Source organism: Trachurus trachurus (assembly GCF_905171665.1).
Source record: "Trachurus trachurus genome assembly, chromosome: 4".
NCBI classification, from domain to species: domain Eukaryota; kingdom Metazoa; phylum Chordata; class Actinopteri; order Carangiformes; family Carangidae; genus Trachurus; species Trachurus trachurus.
Genome location: NC_139898.1, coordinates 18,932,938 through 18,948,348, shown reverse-complemented (window position 1 = coordinate 18,948,348; position 15,411 = coordinate 18,932,938). Strand labels below are relative to the sequence as shown.

General features: G+C 42.2%; 1 protein-coding gene across 3 annotated transcripts in view; it reads right to left on the bottom strand.

Moving 5' to 3' along the window:
* adgrl2a (adhesion G protein-coupled receptor L2a) overlaps positions 1 to 15,411 on the bottom strand; it is a 95,974-nt gene that overhangs the window by 64,157 nt on the left and 16,406 nt on the right. For all 3 annotated transcript variants that reach the window (XM_083970747.1, XM_083970745.1, XM_083970746.1), the window contains exon 2: positions 8,108 to 8,293. In XM_083970747.1, the coding sequence (XP_083826873.1) occupies positions 8,108 to 8,183 (76 nt within the window). In that variant the 5' untranslated portion in view covers positions 8,184 to 8,293. The remainder of the gene's footprint in view (positions 1 to 8,107; positions 8,294 to 15,411) is intronic.

Genomic DNA, 15,411 nt, shown 5'->3' with positions numbered 1-15,411 from the left:
TGACTATTTTCTTGGCCCATCATTTACTTGAGTGGGGCTTTAAGAGCTGAGGCCCAAACCCTTGACAAACAGACGCACTCCGGGTCATTATGACTCACAGGGTCAAAAGCTAAGTCACATGGGGTCAAGTTGTGGTGCTCTAGCAGGAAACAAATGGCCCGAGCTGACGTGTTCTGTTTGACTTTGAGTGAACTACACACGTCCCGACTCTATATGATAACCTATAAAAATGGGTCAATGGGCTAAAACAACTTTGTTATTGGCTGGCCACATATTTTAGCGACCGGTCATTAGTCGTCAAGCAGGTTTCAGACAAGCTTAACTATAAAGAAAACTTTGAACAAAAGCGGGAAATACTGGATGTGCCAGCGAAACTCTGAGTTAACAAGCTTCATAAATGGCCACTCAGAGTTCCTTCAAAGGGCTCTGGTTCTAAATCCTTTATATTTATGGGCGTAGTTTCACCACCCCTCGTTTACAGGAGCCTCTTCAGGATTTATAGCTACTCTAAATCAGGACTGAAAGCAAGAGGACAAAGAGAAAGAGATTCCACTAAGGGCAAGCAGGAATATTTTGCATCTGACTTGAGCGTGAACTGAGAAGTGTGTGAAATCATAAGCCTTTGGATATATTATGTTCTCATAACAGAATATGTCATTACATGTTCTGCAATCGGTTTTCATTGCATGGCATCCAAACCTTAACCACACGTCCTTGTGCTTCAGTGAACGTGCCTTTCAACACTGTCCTCACAATGAAAATGTGATTACATACCTCTTGAACACCTGGAGATTGTTGTTGTTTACATTACTTATTTCAGCTGACATGGAATGGAAAGCTCACAGGCAGGGAGTCAGTGGTATCATAAATGGCAGTTCTCCTGAGACCACTTCACTGCATTCATTTCTATGTTGCTCTTACTGCTCAAATCAGAAGGTGCAGAGGGACTTAATTGCTCACGCTGAAAAATACATGTAATTCACTCTACGAAGCAAAACTGCACAGCATGCACCGTGCCAGTTCATTCACGAGTCCTGCTCACAGAAAGAAAAAAGCTCAGTCCCATGTATGTTAAATATTGCAATGCTGCACTCCATGTGACCTAAACGCTGCAGTCTAATCACCTTAAAATTACACAGAATTACAGTAGCAAACAGGAAACCAAGCTACATTTGTCCTTTGACCCGCTGAGCTGATTCATTTGTCTGGCGCAAGGTGTACATGCTGGTTCCTGTTTGAAATACCATCTACACTGGATAATCAAAAACATTCTCCTCATCCGCCCTTCCAGACAGCACTTCATCAGCAGTCCTTGCGTGAGGTCTGGCTGCAGTCCTTGATGTCCACTACACAGGCTCTAGCAACATAAAAATATTAAAGACCTAAAGCCTGCGCTATTTCTGTTAACACAAGGGTGGCTGTGGGTGATTTTTAAACACATACAGGTGCCTTTTTTTGCTGTATAAATATGGTATATATATATATAATATATACACATATATACATACACACACACACACACACACACCAGAACCCGTAAAATCAAACCCTGAAGCCATGCCGCGGCAAAGCAACTTTTTTCTTTACGACACCACAACAAACAAATATAAAACAAAGAAGCAAACAAAAACACAACTCTTATAATGGAGGCATATCTCTGACAAATTGAATCCTGCTTATACAAAGATGCCCACATACTGCTAGTCACATCTGCCACAGCCAGATCAGAGACAACCAACAAAAGCACACAACAATAAATGCTCCATGAATAATAGGTCTTTGGTTATAGGCTACTGCACTAGAGATTGATAAGTCACATTTGTTTTCCCGTGTTTGGGATTCAGAGAGGAGACTCTATGGGTTATCAGAACATGTTTTGTAGATTGTTTGGGATATACTTGTTAGGGACCCACACGATATGGCCAGACCAAGAACAAAGTGAGACAAAGCATGACGGTAAAATACAAGTCAGATAGGGACATGTGGGTAGATGACTAATCTAGGGTGCCTGAGATCCCACCCAGCCGGAGCCTCATGGGACCCGTGTGAATGCCCATTATCCACAAAGATCAGCACCAAGAATGATGGGAGAAGGTAGGTTTCACACTAAGTCTGAGGCTCTGTCACGCTGAACCACTCTCCTAGACAAGTCTGAAACCCAATTAAGGGCCATGTTAGAGGTTGAACCACATGTCGAGAAACACAGTCTTGCTGTTTTGTGCATGCAGTCCAGAAGACTCACGACTTAATTTGACAAACAGCTACATGTTGGCAAAAAGAGAAAAAAAGAAAACACTTTGCTCAGGTTTTATAGGAAAAACTGAGTTTGGAAAACCTTTAAAGAAGTAAGATGTTCAGGGATAAATCACTAAATAAAATACAATTTACAGTCTCCCTCTTACAGAGTTAAACAAAGGCATCGTGTCGCCTGCCTGAACTGCCGCATCGGTGTCATGGCCGAGATCTCAGCGTGAGTTATGAATGGCGACAGCAAACAACAAACTAATGATGCTTCCCAAGGTTATCTCGGCATAAATAACCATTAAGAAGAATGCTGATGCAGCAGCCCAAACCCACAGACACCAGCACAGGCCACTGGCATGGCATTAAAAACCTTTAGCAAGGGCAGCGAGTTAACAACTATGAGTTTCATACATTTTGGGGTTAGTGGAACATCTATTTACTGCCTCAGTATAGCCAGGTGAAGGAAGGGTTTGTGTTTGGGTGGGAGCGGAGATGAGTGGCAAGATGTCAGTGCCCCGCCATGCTCCTGCATGACAAACACCAACCTGGAGCCAACTGTGACAAAGCCCTAATCCAGAAAATCCCTCCTTCCTTTGCTGAAAATCCTAATGAGGATTTGAAGTGCTCAGCGGGGAGGAGACCCAGGGGCTGTGGTTACACCTTGCCACTGCTTGCTCTCCTAGTCATTGTCTCCTTATCTCCTTATTGGCCAAGCCTGGCTGGCGATGAAAGAGACATGACAGCACGGTGGGCCTTCGTACACAGGCCCCACGCCTGCCTGGCTCCACGGGAAGCCAGATTCCGCAGTCTGCTGCAAACAACCACGATGACATCAAGCAGGAGATGGAAAGAAAAAACCAACAGAAGTTGTTTACTAAAGACACATGAGACAAAGGAAAAAAAATCACCCAATTGGCCTTAACTGGCGTGGTGCTGTTTCCAGTGTGCGGTAAATTGGAAGCAGTAAAATTAATAGGCAAATAACCATTTCATAAAATAATTACCTAAGAAATAATTGTTTTTTTTAAACAAATCAGCTATGGGCCAACCTTTTCAAAGTATGTTAAATACCAAATTAAGTGGTCAGGGAATGGGAGTGTGGCGACGCAATGGGGTACTATTCTTTTTCCATGGACACAAGTCTGGCACAAATTAGTACTTCAAAAGAACAGGCCTACTGCCCATGGTTCCACAAATGCTTACTTGACAGACAGTATTTTGAGTTTTCTTTTTTTAAGATAAAACGCACAAGCGACGCGAGTAAGAGAGAAAGCCCTGGTGGAGAGAATGAAAAGCAGATTATCAGTAAACACAGACACACTGTCTTTGCCTCTGAAGAATAGGCTTATGATATCTGGATTTACTTTACCTGATTGAATTTACCTGCCAGATACTAACCTGCTTTCCATAGCAACTATCAAGCTGTCCCTAATATAGCAAGGTAAGGCATCAGGGCAGGTCAGGAGAAGAAAGTAGTATGAATGACTGTTCATCTTTATGAAAGTCTATAAATATGCTTTGTTGGTTACGAGAGGGCCAACCAGAACAAATAGGTGGTGGAGGCACTGCACTAGGGGGTTTCTCCATTCTGTTCTTGCAAGTTCTGGCTCACATTAAGCTCTGGGCTTTTACTTGCAGTAATTACATTTCAGAACACCTTGATTGTCTATTTCATTCCATTCACTTTGAGATGAAGGCTTTAAGTCTCCTCTTTTTTCTTCTCACATTGTACAAAAAGAGGACTTTTAAAGGTGCCCTTCCCTGTTGCCCTTGAGAAATCTCAAGTGCTTCAAACATTTAAAGCTTTGAGCAGAAACAATAGTGTGGTTTCAGGGTGCACGGTGGGAACAGAAATTCTCTGTATAAGGCTTGTTCAAACAAGTTCTGCCACTGTAACACGGCTTTTATATCATGACAAACTCTTTATCTACCCTTCACCTCGCGGAAAGAAGCAGCACAGGCCCCTGTCTTCAGTAATGCAATAACATCATGCAATCTGGAGAGAACAACTGCATTTGAATCATTGTTCCATAAAATCACCTTGCAGTACTTTACACTTGTTTGCTTTTATTTACTTTAATTTGTAGATTGATATTTGGCATATTGTAAAAACCACAAATGCAACATGATTGGGAAGAAAAATAAATTGTTTCTAAAAAGCCTCAACTAAATAATAGAGGCTTCACTTATCAGCAGGGCATATTATTTAGTCATCGACTTCAAAACAGTTAAGACAAACACAATAAGGGCAGATGCATCAACATCTGATAAACAACAGAGAAAGGCAACACAGACATGTTCTACTGATGTATTCTTTGTACCATGTCTGCCTCGCCTACCTCTTGACACAGAATCCTTGCTCCGCTCCCTAATTCTGCCTCGCCATAATTCTAACAATCTTCGGGAAAAGCCTTTGAAGAGCACACATAGCTGAGCTAGGTGTGAATTGTTATTCTGTCGCTGATACAGACAAATCCTTTCAACCCCACCAGACTTGACTAAATTATTTTGGAAGACATGTGAACCAATTTAATCATGTGTTGCAGGGGGAAATCATCACTGTTTTTAAAATTTTGCAGAAAAAAAATATATATATATATATATACTGTATTACTTTATGAATTACACCTTCACCTCATTCCTGCTGGGTTGCTATGGTGACATCCACAGAGGACACCAGTATGACAAAAGGAAATAAACCGGCTGCTTCAAAGAAGATCACTCCAAATGCCAGAGGGCAAACTTGCATCAACGTAAAACAATATCAAAGCAGATCAAAGTAAAGGATACTGATTAAAGTGATAGGCAGAGATGTCTGCTTCTTCATGACCTACCTTAGCAACATTTACTCTCTACTTCAAAATGGTCATCTGGATTAGAAATGACTCAATGAATAAATGTTGCATTTGGAGCATTGATCAGAACCCAGCTCATTGCTTTGCTCATTGCACACTGAACCATTTCCAAAGTTGGTTTGTTGAAATGAAAACATATAAATCTCACTGAACACTAATAACAAAACAGGTTTGAGACTCAATTTAACTTGTGGTGCGTGAATCTAATACACATCTAGACATGATATCGACCTAAAAAGCTACTCTAGCAATCCATAATTTGGGGAAATTTATGAGAAAAAGAGATTTTTGAAAAAGTGATGGGGGTCAAAGCAGCAGAGACTACGAGAGATATGATTACTTTTATCCCCGAGTATGGATCAAGGTCCGGAGGCACTGAAATCTACCTCAACCAAAACACAACTTAATAAAGTCTTTCATTAGATACTTCTTTCACATGCACTCAGTTTGTAATCCATTTAATACAAATAGTCCCTATCCCGAACCCAGATAACCCCTGATGGCATCACCAGGGTTATTGTTCCAGACTTTGGAAACTGAAGTAGTACTTCCTGTAATTTTGATGTCTAATATTTTTGGGGTGACTAAATGGTAGAAACTGCATATGGCGACCCTTTAAGTCTTTCTTAATGTTGACATTCATAATGGTATCTATGCAATAATAAGGCCCTTGTGGGCTTACTGTATAAGCGGTGGTTTAAATGATCCAACATATTCAGACAATCACAGTGTATAAAACTGTCTCTATTATAACAAAATAATGATTATAGTTATCGAAGTTGTACCATGACTCAGAACAATACTCGACTAAGAGGATGAAGCTGTTCATAAGTAGAACGGAGAGAGAAAATGATATCACCATAGTGCTGGATTCTCATTTTATTTCCTGTGCTGACCGTAATAAAACACAGCAGAGACTAATTCCATATCATTAGGTTGAGAAGCTCTAGCCCTAGGGCTCCTTTGATATATATATAAAATTATTGTGCCATATATACACAACATAATTAAAATAATAAGGCAAATCAGTTTCAGAGACTAATGTCAGTGACTGGGCTGCTGGGGTTGTGGATGCATACAAGCAATTTCTCAAGGGTAAGATGTGGAGAAAATAAGGAAAATGGGGGATGAAAGGCCTGGAATGGCAGTGAGGCAGCTGAGCAAATGCAGATCACAGAATTGTATAGTTGCAGACGTGAGTTGTACTGATGGAGTCAAACGTGTAGGATGAATTTTATTGTATGGAAGGATGTCATAGAGTAAAACAATCCCCCAGAGCTACAGCATTAGTCCTTGGGTTGTGCACACATCTCCTCCTTCAACCACAAAAAAACAAGGACAAAAAACTAACTTTAAACTATTTACAGCATTCCACTAACCCATTTAATTCAATTATAAAAATGCATTAAAAAGATATTAGGGGTAGACGCAGTTTAATGAAGCATGTTTACTTGGGGATATTGTTTGTAATGAACTGTTTCTGGGCTGATCTCTGCAGCTGAGATGGGAAATGTGTGGTGGTGGAGAGGGGGTGCAACAAGAAGGAAAGGTGAATGACAAATGCGATCAATAAATGGCATGGCTCCTTTGTTGTGTTGACTCATTTGAGGCGGGTATGTCGAGAGTCAGTACCGTGCTACAGTCACTGCTTGCTGTCCTGTTTGCCTGGGGGAGGGTTTACACTGCTATTTGTCACCATCTATCAGCAAAGTGTCTGATACAATGTACCAAAGTCCATCCTATCCTAGCACATCCCCTTTGGTAGATGTGCCTTGATTAACCACTAGGAGTTGTGATGGTGTAGCGTCAAGATCCCACACTGGCTTCCCACCGTACAAATAGCCTGCTGAGTTCTGTGGAGTTTCTGGTGAAATCAACATGAGACAGAAACTATTTTCCTTCCCCCTAAATAGGTATGATTATATACACTCAGGTACTTCAAACAGTTTGAATGTGGTCTCAACAATATGTGAGTGCTGACATAGAGTATATGGAAAAGTCTGATTATAGACATCCACTTTTAAATGTTTTCTACCACTCTATGTGCTTCTTAAATCCACTGAAGACTATAGAGAACACACAGCTCAAATTTCACATGTCTTATTTCAAGGATCAAGTGCAAGACAGATGATACATGAGAGACACACATGACTACATATATCGTGCCAGTACAACTTGCGAGTGTGTAAATTAAGCAGCTTGAGAAATCATTACTTTCCAAACTTGAATCAATAATCCTGCATTATTGAGTTTTTAAAAAATCAATAACGCAGGTATAGTGAACAGTTGGCCAGAGCTTCAACAGTTGGCAGCAGTGAAACAAATCTGTAATGGCTCTTCTGATATATTGCACTGAGTAGATGCCAACTTTGGGTTCTTCTAAATCCAATCATCAAACAACCAAGTAATGTACCACTATTCTTTTGATTAAACACTAATGTGTACAGGATACAGTTTATGAGATATGGTTTGGATGCATAAATCTTGCAATTACGATACAGCTGAGACTGATTTAATGAAAGCTAAATACACTATGATTAAAACACATTCAAGCTTTATACTTTTCGAGGTGTGAAATCTGTGTGTGCCTGCCATGAGACAGAACATTTTAGCGAGGAATTTACAAATGGATCCAGCTCTGATGCCACTGGGAGCAACTGACGCTTTCAAGCAGAAAATCTCAGACAAATCACAATTTACCAACTAATGAAACCACTCAAGATTATCCCCCATCCGCCTGTGCCCACTGTCCTCAGAGCTGCATTACTTACACAAGCATTGCCTGCACTCAGAGGAGCAGCTCTGGCTTGAGACACAATTTCACTGCTCATGTTATATTCCTAAGTAAGACAACAGTAAAAAAAAAAAAAAAAAAAAAATACAATAGCTGGCACTGGCTGCAATTGAGCCAGAAACAATACTCATTCAAAAGATGCCATAAAAACACTGGCATGAGAACAAAACGAGCTTTGACATAAAACAAAGACGACTGCTTCATATGTACTTACCCTCTGTGGAGTGCACTTGGGCTAGCGTGATGAGAAACCAGCAGAAGGTGTGTAGTTTCCGCAGGGAGCATGCCATGGCACCTGGTGTTGATGGTTGGCGGCAGGTTTGTGTAGTGACTAAAAAGGCTCTGATTAAAGAAGTCCACGCCAACTGGTCTCAGAGATGCTCATCATTGATCTTCTCACCTGCAGAGAACATAAGAGAAAGACGCTCAGTTCAAGGCTGAAATGTATTCCTTGTGTGAACTCTGTCCCCATGTGATTTCACAGAGGAATTCACCCCGTCACACTTTTTCTTTTTTTGTATCACAAAACACTTGATGCTGCACATACATTCCACTGCAGATATGTGACAAACCTTAAGCTGTGAAATGCTACAAACCCACGCAAGCCACTAAAATAAGCCCAGAAGGTCAATAATCCTGAGAGGGGAAATCCCTTAATGGCAGCTGAATGCTAACCATTTCACTGGCTGGGAGGAGGGGGTTGGGGAGGGACCAGAGCTGTCATGAAACGCATAAGGCCTGCCCTGTCCAACTCCTCGTGACCCATAACAAGTGATGCTAACCTTGTAAATGCGTGTCAAATGATATTTTCTGCACCTATGGCAAGGAATATACTCATACCTCTCAGCGCATTTCAATGTTTACTCTTCCATCAGATTTTTATTGTCCCACAGTATTTTAAAAAGGATGGTGCTTGATAGCAGTAACACCACCATGTGTTGAGACTTTCCATTTCCACAATTCTCTAAGTGCAAGAAAGAAAAAAAGAAAAAAAACTCCCACCAGACTAAACTTTCAAATGCAGACATGGGAATGAGATCCTGCTGAATATCCAGACGAGCTGCCTCGGAGACAGACCAACTGTAAACTCTCGCAGCATCAACACTTTATACCCACAAGGCAGAAATGTTAAATGACTAGACAGTAACATTAAATGGTAAAATCATCCATGGTAATAGCGTGGTGAACATTAGCCAAAAAGGTTTCTATCTCGCTATATTGGTTTGCATTAGCTTGGTTATTGCCTTACTAATCAATGAAAAAACTCTTGTTTCATAGTAAGAGTGGATATACTCTCTGTCTGCTTTGGTCAAATGCTATTTTTAGATAGTCTACACGGCCAAGTAAACACCAAGCATATTATACGTTACACAATGTGACAAGGATTATGTAACTATGTCTGTAGCTGAGTCACATTTACTTGAATGCATTTTAAATTGGCTGCATTATGCTGTTCAACTGGCATTTCAAACTACTGGCATTTCACTTCTACAGAAGTTCAAAAGCAACAGTGCTTCTGTCTGACTCACATTTTGTGACTCTTCCCACCACTGGCCACAAAAACAAGCAAATAAACAAACATCTCTGAGCAAATGGTCACTTCTCTGTGTGACTGACCACAAACAGCCTTATCTCTCCAAAACTAAAAAAAAACCTCCACCACAGGCTCACCACCTCATCCATACCTGTCCCTCTAGTACTAGTCTGTTTGCATGTTTGTTTTTGCTCTCTTTCGCTACAAAAGCAAATGGCCTCCTCCCTGTCATGGATACAGTGCTGGAGCTGTGTAGGGTGAAACCTAATGCCTACCTGCGCGCCCAGGCATGCGTTTCACACTACTCACGGCTCCCTTTTGTCTGTGTGTTTACACTGCCGGGCTAAGCTCAGCCCTCTCACTCCCATGAACCATTAGCACATTCACCATGGGATAAGGCATCACTCCGGCAACAAGGCACATAGGACCCCATTAGAAACTGTTTTTTTTTCTCGTTCTCATATGGCACATTCAAAAACAACATTCTTTTTTTTTACTGTCTGCCACCTGCAATTGTTCGTGGAGATTCGAGGGGACTGAAGGTTATCCTTCATACTAGCAGCTAACAAGAGGACTCAACTGAAAAGACAGTGAGGCATTCTGTTTGTCATGTACAGTGAGAGCAGCTTCGACTGGCTCCTCCACTGGAGAATATACGCAGGCTGAGGAGCCTTGATCCATTTTGTCTGAGTTCTCACTCAGACAGTGTAATAATTCATCACCGAGAAAACATGCGGAGCGCACACATTAGCCAACAAAGTTATAATTAAGCCTGCCATAATCAGCTCATCTAGTATGACATTACACCTCACCTGAGACCTCTAATTCTAGAGCCATTTAAAAGAGGTTAACAGGAGCAGAGTACTGCAGCCACAGTGTATTTAGTTTCAATGGAATAATATGCAGTCATGAGATTTGACAAATGGAAGTTGATCACGGAGACCAAACACTGGATTCCAACAAACCCCCTAACCCTCGTTTCTTAGCTGATCAGCACACGTGGCACCAATTAAATTTATCAGGCAAGTGGCTACGTATTATCAGCCTCCACTCCAGGTCTATACAGTATAATGAGGCCGTAAGCTGATTGTCTCCACAATAAAGCTGTACAGCGAGCATATAGGCTTAAGGATCCTCATCCGTACACAAAGCTCTGCTCCTGTGTCCACTTACGAAAGACAATACTGAGATTACACACACGCACATTTGCATGTGTTGAGATCTAAGTGATGATAATCCTATTCAGCCATTACATTGTCCTGCACAAAGTAATTTACTGTGAAAACTTCGATTGAAGTAACAGTTTGCCTTAAAGGTACATTGTGTAGGAATTACTCCCATCTAGCGTTGCGGTTGTATATCGCAAGAAACTCGTACTCGTTTTTATTTTATTTCTTTTTTAAATCGTATTTTATCGTATTTTTCATGCTGCATTCATGTGAAATTGTGCAGACGGCAGACGACAGCCACTGCACGTAACGGCCATGTCGTATTGTTTACCTGACCCACGTTTTACCGGCTTTCTCTCGACTTCTGTGACTAAAATGACATCTGGTTTGTTACCGACGGCCGTCTGCCCGACTGCAAGTGAATGCAGCATCAGTGTAACGCTCCGTTCCTCCTCACTGCGTTACCGCGGTGACTTTTCACAGACGCCACCTCGAGCTGAGCCGACAGCTCCAGTGTCTCCGGTGAGTTTCCGTGGTTTTCTACGGCCACGCTGCCACTGAACGTAAAAACATGGCGACACGACATGGCAGCTACCACCGAGCTTACCCGCTCCATGTAGATATGAATGATATGAACGGCAAATTCAGAGCTTACCGGAACACTTCAGTTTGTTGATGGGGGTGATTACTGACTTACCACTCCTATAAATTCTGTAATATTCGCCTATCCAAGGCGTACCCAAAGTAAATTGAATGCTGTTCTTGAACTGTTTGGAGAATATGGATGGGCTTGGTCTCTTTTGAAAGGTATCACTCTGAAGTTTTTCCCCAAACTGAAATAATCACTATAAGTGCTACTATCATAGAGATATCTAAGTGGGAGCACACTGAATTAGAATGTTTTTATTCTCGCCTGAATTTTTTTGTTGCAATCAGATGCCTGAAGATGAGTGTGGCTGAGAATTTTAGCTGGAAAACACAATGGGACTACAGCATGAAGCCTTACCTGGCCCCAGTTCAAATTTGATAACAATCCTGCTAAAAATGAGTATTTTACACATGTTTTTCTAAGTGTATATCTAGGCGTTTTCCTAAAGTTGCCATTGAGAAACAATACATGCGCCAAAGTGCAGCTTTTGCAAAGTTACGCATGAAAATGGCAGTGCTGCCTTTTCCCAGGGACCGTGAATGCAGCACATCGTTCGTTTCGTAATCTCATTGGCTATTCAATGCTACAGTTTCCATCGGGATCGGTTCCTATTGGCTGAAGCCATTCAGCGCTGTCGGAGGGGATGTTCCTCATCAGACACAGCCACTCATTCGCTATTGCAGGCGGCAGCCGGGGACAGGGAGCTTGTGATTGGTCGAGTGAGCTGTCAATCGAAAGGTCAGAGGGCAGCGCCATTTTGTAAAGTGAAATAAACATTGTTTTCATGTAAACGCCGGACTTATGAGGAGAAATAAACGGATTTACTGGATATACAATGCGTAATTTCATAAGATGCAGCAGCGGGATGAGGTTATCTACCGGTACAACCGTGTGTTTTGGACTAAATACTTTACTGGATTGGATTTACTGGACTTTTCTGAATGTAACGACACCAAGTTTGTGGGGAAACCCTGTGATCCTGAGCCTGCCCTGACACAAATCGTGAGTTATATCGGCTTTTTACGAACTTTGTTAGCATGTTTATAGTCTGATTCGAGTGTTGCTGTGATGATTATATTTAGGAATGGTCGGCATATCTTTAATCACAAGAGTTTTAGCTTTCCAACGATATGTGGCATGACTATTTCAAGTGACTGGTGACATCCTCTATGACACCTCCCTGATTAAAACCCCCCCGCGGGCCCGCCGGCGGGCCGTCGGAATGACAAGGGGTATGAAAAACATACTTTTGAACGAAATAATCGATTTTTGTGAATAGATAACAGGAGAAGTTACACAATGTCCCTTTAAATATTTACATGAAACCAAAGTTGCCTAATAACATTTTTTTTTCTTTTTTCTTTTAGTGTTTGATGGATAAATTAATGCCAAGAAGGAAGTAATCCGAAGAGAAGAGAGATAATATTATGAATAATGAAGTGATTTATTTGGTGTTAATTGTTTTTAAACATCAGACTTTACGGGGCAGATTCGCACAGGGTCGAAGTGTTGGTTGTAGCATTAAATTCGTTGCCCTGTCACTCAGAAAAGATGAGTTTTTATTCTCCCAGCATCCCCAGCCTTGTCACTCTTTTATCAAATATAGTCCCACTTTCCATCTGGTTCCCTCCGTGACCTCTGCGGCGCATGCACAGAATCAAAACACAGACACTCCGGGATATACGTGCCAAGTGCAATTTCAAAGACTGATGCCTATGCCTGCTCTGTTTATGACATTGACGTGGGTAAGATAGCCCGGTTAGGGTCTTTACATGATTGTTAAAATAACTGGTGTGTATCCTTACGCTGGTTATAAGTGCAGAGCATTATATTAATCCAAAGCTATTATAATTCCCAGCCTGAGATAACTGTGTTGAATCAATATGATTATTCTTGCTTCCCTGTCATCATTGCTCAGTGTATAAAAGGAGGCAGCACGCTCAACAGACTTCCTCTGTCAGAATGTGAAGACAAAGACAAGATGCCTTTAAACAGTTTTTCCTCCGAGGCAGTTGAGACCCCCTGCCATGAAAAAAATGCAGAATACTGATCCCTAGTACATGGGTATGGGTGTTCTGTAAATCGATGATAACAGTCCTATACTTTAATATATTTTGTATCATGCTGTGAGTGTTTAACATGCTGAGACACCAAAGGCGCAGACTGGAGAGAGATCGCCTGAATACCATTCCTCTCATTAAACGCGCTCAGGTCTCCCCTCTCAGCTGGGGGTCTCTTCCCCCACCTCCCCATCCCCACCCCACCCCTCTTGCAACGGAAACCGCCGGTGATCATACCTTGACTGTTTTCTAAAACAGCCCTCGACTTGGGTGTGCTCTCGGGACAGGCTCCGGCGTCTGCAACAACGCATTGTTGTGTTGTAGGTTCGGCGATTTAAAACAGGAGGACAGACAAGGTGATGAAGATCATCATCACGACAACGTGGCTGTTTTAATGCATGAGACACCACAATCATGGCGATGTTCTGTGATTGTTAAGCACAGATTGCTAAAATGTCAACAGGCATCACACTGTTTTGGCTAAATATGAAGTCATTGCAGGCAGATGTTTAAGTACTCTGAGAAATGGAGAAGCCACAGGGGTATGGGCCCAAAGGCTTGAAACATATGTGTACTTGATATATTTGCAACACAACAGAATGCTTTATAATTGACAACCCGGTGACAAAATTGTGAAATGCAGAAACTCAGTTGGTCTTTTTAGGAGGAAAAATAAAAGGCTTAGCAGCTTGGAGGAAAGGGGTTATTAAAAGGGAGGGGAGGAGGGTTGATTGAAAAGGACAGTTTGAAATTTGAATGCAGCGGGGGTCTGAAAACAAGAGGCAGATGTGAAAGAATGCCGGGCTCCTCAGACAAAGCTCCTGGTTGTCCCTCTCTGGCTGTTAGAGGGCCACAGGAGAATAGAAGAAGAGTTGGGCCATTCTATTAAACGAGGTCTGGGAGAATGAGGGGGGTGGGTGGGGATGGACCCAGAATAAAGAACCTGGGTGAGGGGAGGGGGGCTCCAGTTACAATAAAAGACTGACAGCTTGCAAGTCTTGCTTGACCCTTGAATTAGCCCCTGAGCTTTCAACAAACCTCAAGAAAGAGTTGGGATGTTAATTGTCACAGAACATCACAGGGATGCAAAGGAAGGGAAATATGGGCCCGGAGATTCACTGAAATGTAAATCCGAACCAACAGACCACCACATGTTGAATGAGGGGGAACACATTTGGTTTCTGTTGGGTTTTTCCCAACAGCATCCTCATACATGAATTCATACATACTATACAACTCCTCTTATCTATGTTTCTTTTGCCCACTTTGAGGGGGAAAACTGAAATACCTGGGGACACAGAGCTCAGTTATAGAACATTCAGACTCAGCTGTGGAGGAAATATATTCCCAAAAGAGATGGCGTTACGGCTTTGACACTGCTGTAGATGTACAATTTGCAAGCGTAAATCTGAAAATTCGCACTCCAGAGGGGAGAGATTGGGCCGGCGATCGGATGAGTCTGGAGCCCCACTGAGTCAAATATGGGGCGGAGGGGGGAGGGGGGCTGACCCCTCTGTTGAGGGAATGATTGAGAGCAGCGTCGGGCCAGGGAAGCTGAGTGACACCCAACCAAACACTCTTTGACTGCAAGTGCCCCCCCAAACACAGGCCTCCCAACCCTGACAGGAGCTCAGCCAGTGAAATACCAGGACGTGCTGCTCAACAGGACAGCGTGGCTTCTTCTTTTTTGGGTGGGTGGGTTGAGGGGGTGGGGTGTGGTAGAAGGCGGGGGTGATGTGGTGGAAGAATAGAGAACTGGATGGATGAGGAGAAAACAAAGCAAATCATGGGTGGGTTGTGTTGGGAGGACAGGAAGCTCTTCTGTTGAGCTGTTATATAACATTTTACGAGAAAGTCATTAGCATAAAATATCATTTCAGAACTCTCTTGCGACCAGAGATGTCTGATTAGGACGGCTATTTTTTCCACATCCCTTGTAGTTACACAGTATTCCAGGCACACAGATATTCATCATTTGTGGTATTATCTGAGCCATTTCATCATTTGAGAGTGCATCAAAACAATTGTTTTTGGATCTGCGACTCTTAATGTTTACATGAAACGAATCGTTACTTAGCTCTTACGCAAGCCATGCTTCTACAGAAA